Source organism: Centroberyx gerrardi, chromosome 18, assembly GCF_048128805.1.
Source record: "Centroberyx gerrardi isolate f3 chromosome 18, fCenGer3.hap1.cur.20231027, whole genome shotgun sequence".
NCBI lineage: Eukaryota > Metazoa > Chordata > Actinopteri > Beryciformes > Berycidae > Centroberyx > Centroberyx gerrardi.
In genome coordinates this window covers 24,127,954-24,145,104 of record NC_136014.1, presented here as the reverse complement: position 1 = coordinate 24,145,104, position 17,151 = coordinate 24,127,954, and the positions used below count along the sequence as shown (strand labels likewise).

The 17,151-nt window shown below is 40.1% G+C and overlaps 1 protein-coding gene and 1 long non-coding RNA gene across 2 annotated transcripts; one reads left to right on the top strand and one right to left on the bottom strand.

The window, feature by feature from the left end:
• Nucleotides 1–324: 324 nt before the first annotated feature.
• On the bottom strand, nt 325–1,049 carry LOC139911385 (uncharacterized). The gene is made up of 3 exons (XR_011784606.2): nt 837–1,049; nt 605–672; nt 325–453 (listed from the first exon to the last, which is right to left on the bottom strand). It is a non-coding gene; the product is annotated as an uncharacterized LOC139911385 (long non-coding RNA).
• Nucleotides 1,050–7,602: 6,553 nt separating this feature from the next.
• ptger2b (prostaglandin E receptor 2b (subtype EP2)) lies at nt 7,603–13,888 on the top strand. Its single transcript, XM_071904435.2, has 2 exons — nt 7,603–8,548; nt 11,549–13,888. The coding sequence occupies exons 1-2, from the start codon at nt 7,748–7,750 to the stop codon at nt 11,777–11,779; spliced, it is 1,032 nt and encodes a 343-aa protein (XP_071760536.1). The 5' UTR covers nt 7,603–7,747; the 3' UTR covers nt 11,780–13,888.
• The last annotated feature ends 3,263 nt before the right edge of the window (nt 13,889–17,151 follow it).

Below are 17,151 nucleotides of genomic sequence, written 5' to 3'. Positions count from 1 at the left end.
TTCCCTTTCAATGGCTTGAGGGGGAGCTGCAGCACAAGAGATCATGACAATAGGCATTTAAATTTAATGATACTGATTATAGGGAGAACTTGGAAAAGTGGGAGAAAAAAACAGAAGAACAGACTAGAATCTGTTTGTGGCAGATGGGGAAACAAATTGCAAAAAAACTCCAATTTGAGTTCAAATCTTTATTGTCCCAAAATCTGGTCTGCAGATGGGCTTTAAAACAGAAACACAAAACCAATCACACAAAACAAATCTGCTCCTGCTTCTCATACTTTGATGGCTTTCCCTCCCGCTGACACGGATCATATCAGACTTAACAGCCTGTAAAACACAAATTTGACTGGATTGTGTTCTTCAAGTGAAAAACAGGAGGAGGAGGATGCTGCTGGTGTTGTGTGCAGTTGAGACGTAAAAGCTTAGTCCATAGCGCCATCTGCTGGACTCAGTCTGCACCAAACAAACACTGACCATTCAGACTATTTTCTCTTTTAAAACCTCAGATACAAGACTTATTATCAACCAACACACAGAAAAAAAAAATACACACAAAGCGGCTCTTTACATCAATCTAAGGATCAAACTTATAAAGTAAAATCACCTCTAGATGGCAGTCTTTGTCGTTTTTGCCTCTCAAACACATTCACAGTGGAAGACCTCAACATGAACCTGTACTGGTAAAAATGGGTTAAAACAAAACATTTGAAGTGGAAAAAACTCACTTTTATCTGTAGAAAGATGTTGGACTTTTACTTCAAGATGAGCTCATTAGAGCAGGTAGAGGAGGAAGATATGGAAGAGTATTTCTTCTGTTCGGTGCAGTTTTATTTTACCTTATAGACAGTCGGATGTGACGGCTGTGAGTCCATAGAGGTGAGATCGATGCATCTGCAGGTATTGATCCGTCTGATCACTCTTCTCCTTATTCAATAGAACCACTCCATCTCTACAGCAGCACAGGAAGCCTTGTTAAAATAGGGTTTAATTTCAAGAGAGGCATGCACTGATGTTGAAACTGACTGTAGTATGTTGGTATTCCTTAAAGCTTCAACTTTTTATTCTTTTGTTTTACCTCTAACTGTTCTTGGTCTTTATTGCTGTAACCTGTCCGTTCCCTGTCTTATCTGCTGCACTGGAAACCACTTTGAATTGCATTCATTTGTATGAAAAGCGCTCTATCAATAAAGTTTTGATTGTTTGATTGAACCATCAACCAGTAGCCTATTTGTCACCAAAATTAAAGTATGCTTGTCTCATTTTACTACTATCCTTCTTGTTTCCCTCTATTTGTAGATCATTGTTTTCATACAGTGTATTTTCTCACTTGTATTATTGGAGATACTAATTTCCTAATCCTAATCACGCTATGATGTGTTTATCTTAATATGTATCTGTGTGTTGTGTGTGTGTGTGTGTGTGTGTGTTGTGTGTGTGTAAGTATGCCTATGTATATATACTGTATATCTACCTATATGCTCTGTCTGCTGTCTTGGTCGGCTTGGTTCATACACAACAATGTACACTTAATTTAAATATTTTTTCTTGATTATAAATTTTTTTGGTCTTTTTTTTCATGTGTTTACTGCGCACTAATCCCGCTTTTTCTTGTGATATTCCTATGTGCTTTGGTAATCTACATCTTTGTTACAACCACTCTAAATTTAATACACAATTGATCACACGCACACACACACACACACACACACACGCACACACACACACACACACACACACAAAACTGGCAGTAGTGAGTTATGAAGACAGAGGTAACTTCCATCTCCCAGTCCGTGTAGAAGAAGTTGTTGTCGAGGAGAGCGAGGCTGAACGGAGAGCCCGGTTTCAGCTCTCTTCTCTCTTTCCTGCTTGAAGAGAGTCATTGCAAAATTAAATAGCCGCCATTTGAATAAAAAGCGATGCCTTCTCTTGTATGATCGATAGGCAAATTAAAACATTACGATGCTTTTTAAAAGGACAGTTAACTGAAGTCCTTGGTGGACAAAATAATATCTAAATAGACTTTTACAGATTGGATCCTCTATATTCTAGAGATACTGACTGAACTTAAAGGGAAACTCCACCTTAAGACACTCTTGCACTGTAAGATATCAATCTGTGAAGTGTTGTAATTTACTTCTTTCACTTTCCCTCATCCTGCCTCGTCTACTTCTACTTGGTGATTTCCTACATTTCCCAGAATGCCTTTTGACATCCCCCAGAAAAGGCCCAAGCCTACCGTTGATGTTTTAGATCGCTGAAACATTTTCTGATATCAAACTATTGAACACAAGATTGAAGTTATCAACTGGCTAACACTGGCACATTTACAGAAATGTTGATTAATGTGTGTTGTCCTTATAAATAAATAAATACACAGACAAACAAAAACAAACTGTCTTGAGCTCTTTAATTACAAAATCGAAGCATTTTAGGGGATGTAATCATCTGTTTTTGTTTTTTTTTTCAATATTGAGCAATGAAAATCAGATAACTTTATTTTTTCCTAAAATGGATATATTTGGAATGAAAAATTTTGCATGCAGAATAAGGAATGTTTTTATTAATGTCCGGTCATGTATATTATATGCAGTCTAATCAAGAATGTTTAGTCATGTGTTTGAAAATGCATCATCTTGGCAGCGGAGTCCGTCTCCATGGTAACCGGGCCAGCACAGGACAGCGGAGGGAGCCCACAGTGAATCAAACGGATGACACTGTTCAGGTAACACGCGTCAACGTCTGCAGGTAAAGACGCACAGACACAGATGACTATGAATCGTTATAATTTCTCATAATATCATCAATATCAGACATTAGAAAAGAAGACTGAGTGGAGAAATGAGCTGAGGCTGTTCAGTTCTCACATCAGAGACATGGTGTGATGATCAGACCTGGGTCAGATAGCATTCGCAAATACATTTTATGGTTTGAACAAAAAAATAAATAAAAAACAAAACAAGAAAATCCACCAACTAAGCAAAAAAAGAAACAACAGCAACAAAAACAAACTTAAAGTACATGTTCGAAAAGGAGTACAAAGAAGTAAAAACGTATGTCCTACCCCCTTTCTCTACTTAAAGGTCCCATATTCTGCACTTTCCAGAGTTTTATTTTCTGTCTTGAGCTCCATTCAAAGCTGTGTGTGTGGTGTCATGAACCAAAAACACTCTCAATCCATTTCTCCACGTTCATTTTCCAGCATCTCTCTGAGCCTTACCAAGAACAGGCTGTTTCTGTCGCCGTGTCTTTAAGGCTCATTGATATTAACGACCCCTCTGTTCTGATTGGCTAACCGTTTCGAGAGTGAAACGTGAGACGCCGCGGCCCGGCGGCTACAGGTAGGGAAAACTCTCCGGTAATAAACGATGACGACCGCTCAACCGCTCTGAAAAAACACTTTGTTAGTCTATTATTTCTTACAGAAATGATAATGAGCGAACCTTTGTGATGCCACAAAGCTATAAATAATCACTTCATCAATATATCCATATATAGTATATATTAATACATATTATTTTGTAAAAAATATTTTTTGTACTTGTTAAACTGATTTATATTTGTACTTTGCTTGATTTCTACATCTAAATATTCCACAGATTCACTCCATGAATTGAAATGTACATACTTTTTACCATGTTTTTTTTTTTTTTATTAAATTCACCTCTTAATTTATAAACCCCTTTCCTGTTTGAGTTAGATTACTAGATAGATGGTGTTGGTCATGCAGGACAATAAAGTGACATAAAGTTCAGACAATCATAGGAAAGTATTTGAAAATCAGTTTTGTGTACTTTGATGCGATGGATAACTTAGCTGACAGACACTATCTGAACTGTCCTGATGCAGTAAGCTCCTCCCCTCTGGTGCTCACAGCAAGATAAAATAAATGCTAACAATTACTTGCAATCCAGTTGGACCCAGGTCTAGACTGTAATTCAAGTTTTTTGATTTAGTCTCCATCTTTGTTGCTCAGCCTCATCACTGTGGTGTTTCTGCACTGCACTTCCCAGAGATCACCTGTCAATCAAACGGTGTGGGCGGAGCTTGGATTTTCTGTCGATGCAGTTTGAGTTTCTCTTTTCTCTGCCTGTTCAGTCATGGTGGCTATCGCTGCTCATGCTCACTACCCACTTCTTCTTCTTCTGTTTATTACAAACAAACCGGAAACACATAAAACACATCATAACACATTTTTCCCCAGTAAAGAGCTACCAGACTCCGGGTGTTTAGAACAGCAAATGGAAAAGCTTTCATGGACTGGATATAGGTTGAATCAATATTGTGTTATATAGTCATTATTATAACACAGAAAATAAAGGAGACAAATACAGATAAAGATAAAAGATAATAAAACACGGGATGATAAGAACAAGAGATAGAACAAGTACTTCTCACATTAAATGGGGACAGAGCTTGTGTGTGTGTGCATGCATGCGTGTGTGTGTGTGTGTGTGTGTGTGTGTGTGTGTGTGTGTGTGTGTGTGTGTGTGTGTATAGGAGATGTAATGTAAGTGACTGACAGACTGCAGTTGTCTCACCACACACATTCTCCATCCACATCTAACCAGGAAACAAACACCGCAGAATTCAATTCAATGTGTTCGGTAAATGCATTTTAATTTTTGGTTTCCGCTGATTCACCAGGGAACTGGTTTGTTTTAGTTGTTCTATTTTGTGCCTCGCCCTCTTGGGAAAAAAGTTTTTACCATGTGTTTTTTTTTTTACTACTTTCCCAAGAACTGAGAAAGAAATACAGTCCCGCCACAACAATTTACATACTTTTTTATTTATTCATTTACTACTTTCCCAAGAAAAATGAAATGATATTAAATACATTTAAAACAAACCAGAGATAGCAGAGTGTTGAAGTCACCTGCTGCTGGACTCATCTACTTTCTTACAAAAAAAAAGTCACTTTATTAAAGGAGTATGAAACCTTAAACTCACTTTTTTCAGCTGTTAATCAATGTTCATGGCAGTTTTTACGATGAATCACATCCATCCTGGTCATAAACTGGACACTACATAATGTTTTTTGCCTGGATTTTCTGTGCAAAACCTGTTCATTTATTGTACACATCATCACACTTGCTACAGTCTTTCCTAATCGCCCAATTCTGTTTTTTATCGATGACACAGTAGGTGGAGAAAGGCTCAAACTGACTGGATATCATAACCCTTTAAAACTTGCTCACTCACTTTTCAACTGGATCGAGTTTGTAATTCATCATAAAGTGAAACAGAACTCAGTATAACCGAGGCATTCAAATTTTATTAAATCAAAAACACCTGCCGTTTGGTGCTTGGCAGGTGTTCATTTCAGATTCTAATGTCATTTTGATGGTCTAGGAATTTATTCTAATCGTAAATTGCGACAGCAGATGTGCCCAGTCCAGTCTGAGTCGCTCTGGATAAGAGCGTCAGCTAAATGCCTGCAGGGTAAAAAGCATTTTTTGGACTACCTGCATTCCGGTACTTATTTGTGTTTTTTGTAATAATCCCAATAGTTGACACTTCCTTTCCCCTCCCTTCCAAAAACCTAATTGGCTCATTTCCATATGAAGATGATTACCCTATTAGAAAGTAGCAGCAAGCCATAGTAATCACGTCACATGAGTGAGCTGCTCTGCAGAGTGTGTTATGGTAAACTTCAGACATCGTCATGGCTAAAAGACAGTTGAATTTACTGTCCATATGTCCGCTGTGTGGACTATTTTTGGAAAATTAGACAAGGTAAGCATGTTTTTTTTTTTTTTTTTTGTAAACGTGTTACAGTTCTCTGCTGGGACAATAACATCTAAATTCATATTTGCATAGATGAAAACAAAAATTATTCGAGTGCGGCAATTGCGTGGGCAATTGCGCATGTTATGTTGAGTGTCCAGAAATAATTGGTAATATAATTGGTATAATTGGTTGACGTGAAGGGCTGTGAGCCTCACATCAATGTGGGCATTTCAAAACCAGCGCGGTCCAGCTGAGTGTGCGCATTTAGGTCGACTTCTAGCTGCATGGCATGACCATGACACGTTTTATTGCTGTCATTTCATTATTCGCTGACATTGTTTCCTACGTTTAAAATAGATATCCTATGAAAGTATTAATATTATATTATATTATATTAATGCGTAACTACTCAAGACAGAATTTGTCTGGTAAATAGTTGAAGCCATTGCAGTTTCCTTGATGTGTTTATGTATGATTAGGATGTCTCACAGCCAAGTGTGGGCATTTTTATGTTGTGCACAGCAGTTATATCTTTAGTCCACTACTTGAAGGGCAGGTTTGTAAAAACCCATCGTTTTGGACAAAATGAGCATTATGTAGCCTATACAATAATCAAATATTGTTATAGGCCCCCAGTAGTCGGAGCTCTAAGGTCATATAGTCGGTCATTTAGTAATGTTTCAGCTGTTAGGTCTACAGTAAGCTGTATGGCTGCACTGAGCACCACCGTGCCTCCAGTGCGCTTGTTGTCTTGATATGTTCCGGAACCTTTTCCCTCCAGACCGACTTGCGGGAACACCGACCCCTTGGTGTTCCGGGACCTCATCATTTACAAATTAAGCACTGGTAAAAAGTAATGAATAACAGGCACTTCTGGATTATCATATCATGTGCGCACGACATACCAATCTCCCGGATGTGACTGTCCCTTGTGCTATTTTAGCTCGAGCTATATTCAATGTTAGAGGAAAAGGGGGTGGGGTGAGAGCCAAGTGGGCACCTGCCATCTGTTACAGGATGCAAGGATAATAAATAAAATGAAAAGAGTAAAAATAGCACAAAATAACACAGAATATAGAAGAATTTAGCCATAAAAGGCATTGCATAAAACTAACAGATATCAACAATAAAATGTCAAACTTCATCACATCACATACAGCAAAATTGAAAGCATGAAATCAGAGAGAGTTTGGGTGCTGCAGGAGTCGGACAGACGCGCAAAGATAAAGTGGCAATTTAAAATCTATAAAAAGCATTCAAAACCGCCTCGGATATCACAGAGTCAGTGACACAATAGTTGAGGACAGTTGTTTTTTCTTCGCCTTGTGCAGCTGGAAATAGGACCTGGTGTTGTAGGATGCACCTTGCCTTCTATGTTCATATATGTAGGCTACTTTTATTTTCCCTATGCATATTTAATTTATTTAACAATTTCCTCCACTTGGAGTCGCTCTCAGCTCACTTCAAAAAACATCCATCTTAATTCCAGGATTGAGTCTGAAAATCGTTTTTTCCCTATGTTCTCTCCACTCAAGAGCTATTTTCTTCTATTTCCTGTCTGATTTCATGATATTGATAGCCTCCCTGGAAAATTCCTGTATTGGAAAAAAGTGAAATGTAATTATTTTAACACTGAATATGACATTAAATGTCCGTACCATGTTCCATTTTTTGTGAGATAATTGTTACATGTACAGTATTTCGGTGTTTCTTTTCATGTCTTCTTACGTCGCAGAGGACGTCATATATGGAGATTTTTTTGAGGAACTCGAGAGCGTCTGGATTTTGCTCAATAACGCACACTCTCCTTCCCACTGACTTGGTGACTCAACTTCTACAAATCGTGTGAACTCATATAATGTTGTGTGCGCTTCCTCATAATCAGACTTTTTTGGATTGGTGGGTGGAGCACAAACAGTAAGCGATTCTGTGGTTTTCAACATGTGCGTTTTTACGCTAACACTTGTTACCTACCGGCGAAGTTCCCAGTCCGTGTACTTTTGATCGAGTCAAAGTTCTTATGGCACAAAATAGTTCAGATCACAAAAACTGCCATGGAAGTACCACCGTTCAGTTCGGGCTGCCCGTCATGTCTGCAGTCATGTTCGCGGCCGGTGCCGCGGGCAACATCATCGCGCTGGTCCTGCTGGAGGTGCGGCGCAGGAGGAGAAGTCCGTGCCTGTTCCAGGTGCTGGTGACGGCGCTGCTCATGACGGACTTACTGGGCACCGTCGCTGTCACCCCAGTCGTGCTGTCTTCTTACGCCAGCAACAGGACTCTGTTGGGTATGAGCGGCCGCCGGGAGATGTGCGACTACTTTGCGTCCAGCATGACCTTCCTTAGCCTCTCCACGCTGGCCATCCTGTGCGCAATGGCGCTGGAGCGGTACCTCTCCATAGGTCACCCGTACTTTTACGAGAGACACTTGAGCAAACGCTGCGGATACATCGCTATTGCGCTCATCTACCTGTCCAGCGTCCTGTTCTGCGTCGCTCCTTTCATGGGTTTCGGCGACTATGTGCAGTATTGCCCGGGGACCTGGTGCTTCCTGGACATGAGCCCAAAGGAAGAAAAGCATAAAGTTTACACTGGACTTTACGCATCTTTTATGCTCATTATGATATTGGGCACCGTGTTGTGCAACGTGTCTGTTATTTACTGCTTGGTCAGGATGCACAGGAGGCGCAAAATGCGCCGGACCGGAGTGTCGGGTCACTCGGGGATTCACCGCGGGTCCCTGTCCATGACGCAGGAAGTGGAGCATCTTCTGCTGCTGGTTTTCATCACGGTGGCTTTCAGCTGTTGCTCCTTGCCCTTAGTGGTAAGAGCATTGTTTTTAATCTGTTGAAATATTTGACCTAGGCTACACACTAAAAAAAAAACTAAGAAAAGATTTGTTGTGCCACAGTCAAACCCTTCAGCTGTCTTTATTAGAACCTTTTTGGTTCACTTCAGAACCATTTCTGTAACCTGTTGCCACTAAATTTAGAACCATTACAAAAGTTCTAGATGGCACCAAGTTACATGTTGTATATGGATCATATTGGTGGCAAAAAGAAGTTCCACATTCACTGAGGCCAGTAGTATAGGCTAGACCAGTGTTTCATATCAAGGACCCCTAATTTAGTCCACATTAGGGCCACGGACCCCCATTTGATGAGATTTTGTCTCTCAGACCCAAATCTGAGAATATTTTTATTGTCAGATATGACTTTGTCCAGAATTCCTTGACTGTCTGTATTATAGGTAGAGAGATAACAGAGAAACTATGATAAAAACAGTCATTCTTCTACATTCTCTAATTGTGTTAACTTCTTGTAAATGAAATAATGGTGAAATTTAACAATTCATCAATTGGCTGGGGACCCCCTGGAACCTCCTCATGGACCCCTGGTGGTCCCTGGACCCCACGTTGTGAACCGCTGGGCTAGGCTACTCCTCCTTATGTTTCTGTTGAGGGCTTTCAGGTGACTTAACGTGTCCTCTGGCAGCCATGTTGGCGGTCCACAGCTCTCGGTAACAGTGGCTGTGAACATCAGATTGTATTTGTAAACGTGCGACTTGGCTGTCTCAACAGCTGTTTTTGCCTGGGAACTGATCATTTCACCGCTGCTAAAGCATCTATCAAAGCATAACATACAATACAGTGTAAAGTAGAGAACAAAAGAGTGAGAAGCAGGGACAGAGGAAGGAAGGAATCCCCTCCGTTGCCTGTTTTCACTTCTGTAAATATTCTTCTTCAGGAAGTTTCCCTCGGTCCCACTTCTGCTAAAGCTGTTAGCTAGTGAGCAGCTGTGTATGGGAAGCACTGTGATCATCACGACCTCTTTGAGTAAACTTTGGATTATGAGGAAAGAACACAAATGTACCTGCATCAGCATCAGCAATCCCAATGTGTCAGCAAATGTTTGGAAACCAGTCATTTATGAGAAATAGTCTAGTCTAGTCTAGTCTAGTCTTGTTTATTTATGTAGCGCTTTATCACAAGCAAGTCTCAACGGACTTTACATATCATATATAGTACGTCATATATATACCACATCATACATATTACATATACATCCTATACTACGTCATGTATACTTCATATACATCATTAACTACATCATATACATAGTATACATCAGCGGTTCTCAACGTGGGGTCCGGGGACCACCAGAGGTCCTTGAGGGGGTTCCGGGGGGTCCCCAGCAAGTTGATGAATTGTTAAACTTCAGCATTATTTGATTTATAAGAAGATAACACAATTAGTAGTACTACAATAGTAGTTCACTGTTACCTCTCTGCCTACAGTACAGATAGTCATGGAATTCTGGACAAAATCATATCCAACAATAAAAATATAGATTTGGGTCAGAGAGACAAAATCTCATCAAATGGGGGTCCGTGGCTCTAATGTGGACTAAATTAGGGGTCCTTGATATGAAAAAGGTTGAGAATCACCGCTATACATCATATACTACATCATATACATCAGATACCATACTACACACAAACAAAATAAAGTTGCCATATCGGTCTGAAAAGTTGCTAAATCTAAAGTTGGCAAGTTTCTGTGTCACAGTAACCTTTGGAAACAAATCCGCCTTATCAGACTATCAGACTTTGACTGATAACCTTATTGAACCGACCTCCAGCCACATCACAACAAGCTTTTTCAGGTATCTCTTCTTTTCTAGCTCGGTTGTTATATATTCAGACATTATTTGCATACAGCCAATTCTGCAAAGCCTCTATTATTGTCAGAGCTCAGCTAACCAGACATGACTTGGACTTGAGTCAGACTCGAGTCACAATTTGAGTTAGGTTCTGGTGACTTGGGACTCGACTCTGACTTGTACTTTGATGACTTGAAAAGGTTTCTAAAGTCTTGACTTGAGATCTTGTGTTTGTGTAAATGACTTAGATTGAAAGTGATGAGATTTGTTCCAGCAGACGACTGAATTTAAATTCTGTTTTCTGAATTTGTATGGAATGATTGAATTTATTGAAGTTGAAACTGATTATAGAAATCAAACTCATGATGCTCTTACCACGTTTTTTTTATCCTATTAAAACCATATTGCATTGAAAAGTCCTAGATATTTAGTTTAAGATATTAAATTGATACTGGACTCTTGATTTGTTCTGACTCAATCTCGGAACCCGTCGTCTATCGGTCTGACGATGATTAGACTCTGGGGGCGACGGCCAATATTTCGGGGTTTCCGGTGTAGCCAGCGGACATCCGGGCCAAGACTTCTTCTTCCGTGCACCGGTCATCGTTTACAGTCCGATTAGCAACTTGAGTCGAACGTTTCTCCACACAATACACAAACATCGATACTTTTTGTAGGTGTTTTAGGTCCAGACGACATTTCGGCTAATCTCTATAAACAGATATCTGCATATGAGATGTCGTCTCTCAACTCCAACTCCATTCTCGCGTCTCAAGTTGCTAATCGGACTGTAAACAATGACCAGCGCATGGAAGAAGAAGTCTTGGCCCGGATGTCCGCTGGCTACACTGGAAACCCCGAAATATTGGACGTCGCCCCCAGAATCTAATCGTCGTCAGACCGATAGACGATGGGTTTCTGAGATTGGTTCTGACTTGACTTGCTGTTCTAGAGACTTGACATTAATGACATGGACTTGACTTGGTAATCTACATTTAGACTTGAGACTTGTGCCTGAAGACTTGAGACTGACTTGGGACTCGAGCAAAGGAGACTTGGTCACACCTCTGCAGCTAACATATTCAGTTATCATGATAGTGTACACAGTTTTGTTGATATTCTTTTTGTCTGTCTTCTCCCTCTGTGGATATCTGCCCCTCCAGATGCGGGTGTACATCAACTTCACAGGCAGGAGAAAGGAGAAGCACATTGCTGACCTCAACGCTCTCCGCATGCTGTCATTCAACTCCATCATCGACCCCTGGGTCTTCATCATCCTCAGCCCGTCTGTTCTGAGGATCATCTGGAGGAAGCTGTGCAGAACACAAAGGGGAAAGACCCTCGCCGCTCAGTCGAAACCGATCGCAGGCGGGCCTTCAGAACCGGGAAAGTGACCGGGGACGACAGTGGAAAGGGATGAGTGGATGATGGAATATCAGTCCTGTCTGTTATCAGAGCTGTTTCTATCTGATATTGAGGGTAAAGTGAGGACCGCAGCAGCTACAGCTCAACTTGTCACGTCTGAGATGACACACAGATCCACCTATCTTCATGACAGGATGTGTGGTGGAGGTGAGAGAGGTGGGCGTCTTTGAGGAAAATAGATTTCAGTACAAAGTATTCAGTTTAATCATCAGGGTGGGCCTATCTGCTCTGTCAATCTGCAGTATGTTAGGGGGATGTATGCATGCACTAACCTGTAGGACAGAGTCAGCAAGAAGTAAATAATTCATAGAGCTCCCATGATGTCACATGCATTTCCTACCAATATGGTGCTTTACCGGATACACTATCGTTTAATTATCTGTTAATTTATTACATTCACCTGTTACTTTCCTGGCAAGATGACTGTGTGGTGATGCAACAAAATACTATGAATTGCCCTCATTAAGGTCAGTTTATTCCAATAGGCGATTTAGAGTCCCTCAATTTAAACGCAACAGACTGAAGAATTATTTTATACATCAGTCTATCCTGTTGCTAAAACAAAATCAGTGGGCTGCCAACTGAGATCTGAATCCAGAGGATATAATGTGATATGTATGATTATCATGATTGTTTCATGTGTTTTGTACGTCTATGCAAAGTGTCATATGTGTAACTGTACGTTTAATCTGTGTGTTAATCTCTTGAACGGAATTGCCTAAGGCTGCAAAACGAATTTCAGTGTAAACTGACAATAAAGTTGTATCGTATCGTATTCCACCTCTGCTGCTGGAAATGAATTTAGCTGATGTCAAAAGGGTGAAGAGCATGAACATACAGCAGACTTTTTTATTTTAACACAGAGCAAGGCCAGTTTTAGTCAAGTGACACTGATGTGTGTAAATGGCATGGCATGCATTTGACGACACCTGGGTTACATGATGTACCTATAAGAATACAGGACTGCAGGAAGAATGCAGAATTTTGAATCTTTTTCAGAGGTTCTTGAAAGAGCTGCATGCATCTATATGGATAACTTCCCACTGAGCACTATATGTCATTTAATTACTCATTAGCTCTCAAAAAGACAGGCTCCTTGTATTGTACTGTGTATTCTCCTTATGCTTCTCGGGATCCAGGGCGCTGCTGGGCTGCCGGTCATTTTGTAATTTCACTACCGTTTTAGAGCGGAAGTGAGATTACATCTGTTTTGTTCATGGTGTATGCCTGTAGCTCGTTAGAATAGAAAAACACACTACTCGTTTGCTTGCTAGAATTGAACAATTTAATCAAATCAATTCAGTTTTGTAGTTCCTCATAGCGGCACCATCCACTCCAAGGGACAAAGTAACTGAAAATGTCCCTGTAGGCGATTTCGGGCTACTTTCACATGTCATCCACCCAGTCAGTAATAGATGGATGCGGTCTGATCACTGCAGTTTAGATGATGCATGTTCCCATGTTTCATTCATTGTTTCCATATTGACAAGCAAGCAGACAAGCTAGCCGGCGCTTAACCAGAAGGACGATTACAATTATGTTTGAACTGGAAGATAGCAAAGTGGGCGGGGCAACATAAGGTGAACAGCCCAGTTTTAGACCAAGCAGTAAATACATTATTACATATTTAAACATATTTAATACATACAGTACATATTTAAATATAAAAAATATGGACCAGAGAAGTCCATATGTGCAAGATAATGTTTTATTTATGTACCCCAGAAGACGAAGTCGAAGACATAGACGTTAAAAAACGTTAGTTATCTATAACCACTTAGACGGTAAATATAAAATTGCTCAGTGGGTTTATTTAAAAGAAAAGAAATATTAAACCTTGATGTGTCTGTATTTGTGTGATTTACACACTTTCACCTTGCAGTCTTTATTTTTTACAGGGTTTATCTGTAACTAACGGCATGTCTGAATGAATCTTTAAAACTGTTATGATCTGTATTTAATCCTTGGACCTTGCTATCATCAAGAAAATGCATTTGGATGATAGACATGACACACAATGTATATACATGGATATATGATTTATATTTATTTATGTAATTTATATGCATGCATACTGTGGAGTAATAATGTTGGTGGACCCAGTATTAAATCTGACAAACTCTTTGTTTGCAACACATTTTTTGCTAATCTCTTCTAATCTCTGAAAACTATACTATCTATCTGTACTACTGTATTTTCAACTGTCCAAAATTTAAAATACTTTGTCAGACAAGAAGTGTTAAGTGACAAGAAGTGCAAAGTCACTTGGGCAGATACCACAGAAAAAGACACTGTTCAACAGAAACTGAAAAAAGGAATAAGGTCATAAGCAGAACTTTGGCAGACCATAACCTCTTACAGACTGTTTGTGCTGGATAAATACTACTAAATACTTACTCGTCCATTTAAACGTTGTCCTAGAAAAGATATGTTAAAAAGATACTTTATGATGATATGACCTTTTGCCATAATCTTTGGGTTTATTTACCTCAAACTAGGTCACCCTTGCTCTTACAGTGAAAGCAATAACAGGATGTAACAGTTTACTGACAACGCAGTGAGACTATACTGTCGGCCCTCTGCCATTTCCTCTGTGTTTTGGGACCTTCTGGAAAAGTGAGATGTGATCCTCAGAGCTCCTTTATATTTCTGATGCAACTTTTCTTATTAATGTGAAAGAATCACCAAATGACCGTGAACAATGTGTTACTGTGTATAAACACATGTAAGCAAATGCTTGCCAATTGTTCACAAGCTTTGGCTACTCTGTCTACTTCTCTCTCTATTCTAAAATATATTAGGGATGGGTCATGATTTTCAAATTTTCGAATAGTCATTAAATTATAAAAAATCAAATAGTTTATGCGACTATCGTCTTGTCTTAAAAAGTATATTTTCCCTTGTTTTTACCGGCGCCTCTATCGGGGCTGGCTTAGCTAGCTAGCTCTATGCTAACGTCCGCCTAGCTTGCTAGTTAGCCTGGCTAGCTAACATCAATATGGCTAGCCTAGTTTGCACCGTCCTGACTTTTCTCAGAATCCTGACTTTAATCTCAGAACTCAAATAAATGTTTCCGTAGTTTTGGAAAAAAAACCTTCAAAGATATGTTTGCTCTTCATTATATGTTTATAAAGATAAATTTTGATTTAAATTCTTGAAGAAAAATGTTGTAAATCCATTTTGGAAAAGAAATTGCTTCCTGAATTTCATTAGTTGATATGTTACAATTACAATTTCCCATTTGGCAGACACTTTTATCCAAAGCGACGTATATATGAGATTTTAATACAACACAAGCAAGGATCTAGTCAGGAGAGAACAAGAGTAAGTGCCATAAAGCTAAGCTAAAACTAGCGTAGCACTATACATACCGTATTTCCTCTAATATTGGCCCGGGCCTTTATTTACCTCAACTGCAGAGGGTACCAGGCCTTTATTGGAAGCAGGCTTATATTAGAGACAGGCCTTTATTTCTAATTCCCTCTGTTTGATAAGTATATTTGCTCATATTTTAGTACGAAGCCTCCTTGTTTTCTGATCTGCTTCTGTTGGGGTTCGTTAGGTAGACGTTTTTTTGTTACTGCAATGCATTACGATAATTACGGTAATTGACGACGGCATGCTCCAGAGACTTCCGCCGGCCGAGCCGTCTTGTGGCACTTGTACGTTACTACAAACTACAGTTACATTATATAACAGGCACCAGGAGTTTACCGGTATCCACCGTTGTTTGCATGTAAGCTGAAGCTAACTGAAGCTAACTGAACCTGGGCGCCGATGTGTTCCCGGTGATCCGGCCGAGATTTTGGCGGAGGTCCGGGGCTTGGATCAGGAGAATCAATGCGGGCCGTGGGCACGGTGGAGAGGCAGCGGCGGAGAGAGGAGACGGACACGGTGCAGCCATATACTAGGTTTTGACCTAGTCTTGTTTCCTTTGTTTTCTCCCCCGGCCTGTATTTGAGGCCGGCCTTTATTTGTTCGTGTCGACCACGCCCCGGCCATTATCAGAGACCCGGCTTTTAATTGACTACAGGCCACTATTAGAGGAAATACGGTACTCAAGTTTGTTAGCATCTTAGCATCTTGGCAGGGATGCCAGGTTGGGCTACTTTTGAAGTGTTGCCGTGGGTTGAATTTTTTGTCCGCTGGTTGGGTAGACGACCTATTTTGCATGCAAATTACATGAATAATATCTAGAAATAAAAATCCATATTTTAAATGAAATAATTTATTTATACCCAAATCCTACCAAACTGACTCCAGATCAGCACGTACACACACGCCAACATGCCACCCACATACACACACACACACACACACACACAGTCTATGACACACACACACACACACCACACACACGTGCTGTAATGCTCTCCGCCGCCCGGCGCAGGCAGGCAGGGAGGAAAAGGGAAAAGGGAAGAGAAAGCAAAAAGACAAAGCAAGAGGTTAGTTTGTGCGTCAGTGAATTGGTCTACACCAGCGGTTCTCAACCTGGGGTCCGGGGACCTCCAGGGGTCCTTGAGGGGGTTCCAGGGGGTCCCCAGAAAAATGGGGAATATTTTAATTCCAGTATTATTTCATTGACTAGAAGTTAGCCCAATGAGAGAATGTATTCTGTTCATAGGTTTCACACTCTTCACTGTTAATCTGCCTACCTACAGTATAGACAGTTATGGAATAACTAAATCTTATCAGATGGGATCCCTGAGACTACAAAAAGATTGAGAACCACTGGTCTACACCACAGAGCTATATTTTATTTATGATAATATACTGTATCTAATTACACAAGGCCATTTTAGGACCTAGGTGAAAGAACTGTTTAGGGAAAACTGCTTTTAATGCTGGCACACTAAACATTTGGTTGTGTTACTTTGTAGATATTACAATACATTTGGCAATGATAGCAATGCTGTTGGACTTTAAAAGCAGTGTACAGTATATGGTTTGGCAGAGGCATATTTTGAGTTCTGGTATTGGGCTGGTTTTGTTGGCCGTTGGGCTGGTTTGGGGCTGGTTTTGATTGGCCATTGTGCTGGTTTTGTCACACAGACCTGGCAACCATGCATCTTGGCTAAAAAGCTGTCTAGAGTACGACAAAGCTAAAACGATGCCATCTGGCTACAGCAGGTTTGATAAGTTTAGTAAAGCAACCTGAAAAAATAACAATGAAAAATCAAATCACCAATAATAGTTCACTAATGCAACAACGTACCAACTAACGTTACTGCTAACATAGTTAGTGAGGCCTGCTACGCTAATGTTACATCTTCAACCAAGTATTAAGCTAATTTACAATGAACAAGTCCAGCAAACAAAATGCAAAACCTGAACCAAAGAA

Excerpts from the sequence above, each read along its gene's own strand:
- ptger2b (XM_071904435.2), top strand. The coding sequence starts at position 7,748 with ATGGCACAAAATAGTTCAGATCACAAAAACTGCCATGGAAGTACCACC. Across the intron at positions 8,549-11,548 it reads GTTGCTCCTTGCCCTTAGTG|ATGCGGGTGTACATCAACTT; the intron begins GTAAGAGCATTG and ends CTGCCCCTCCAG.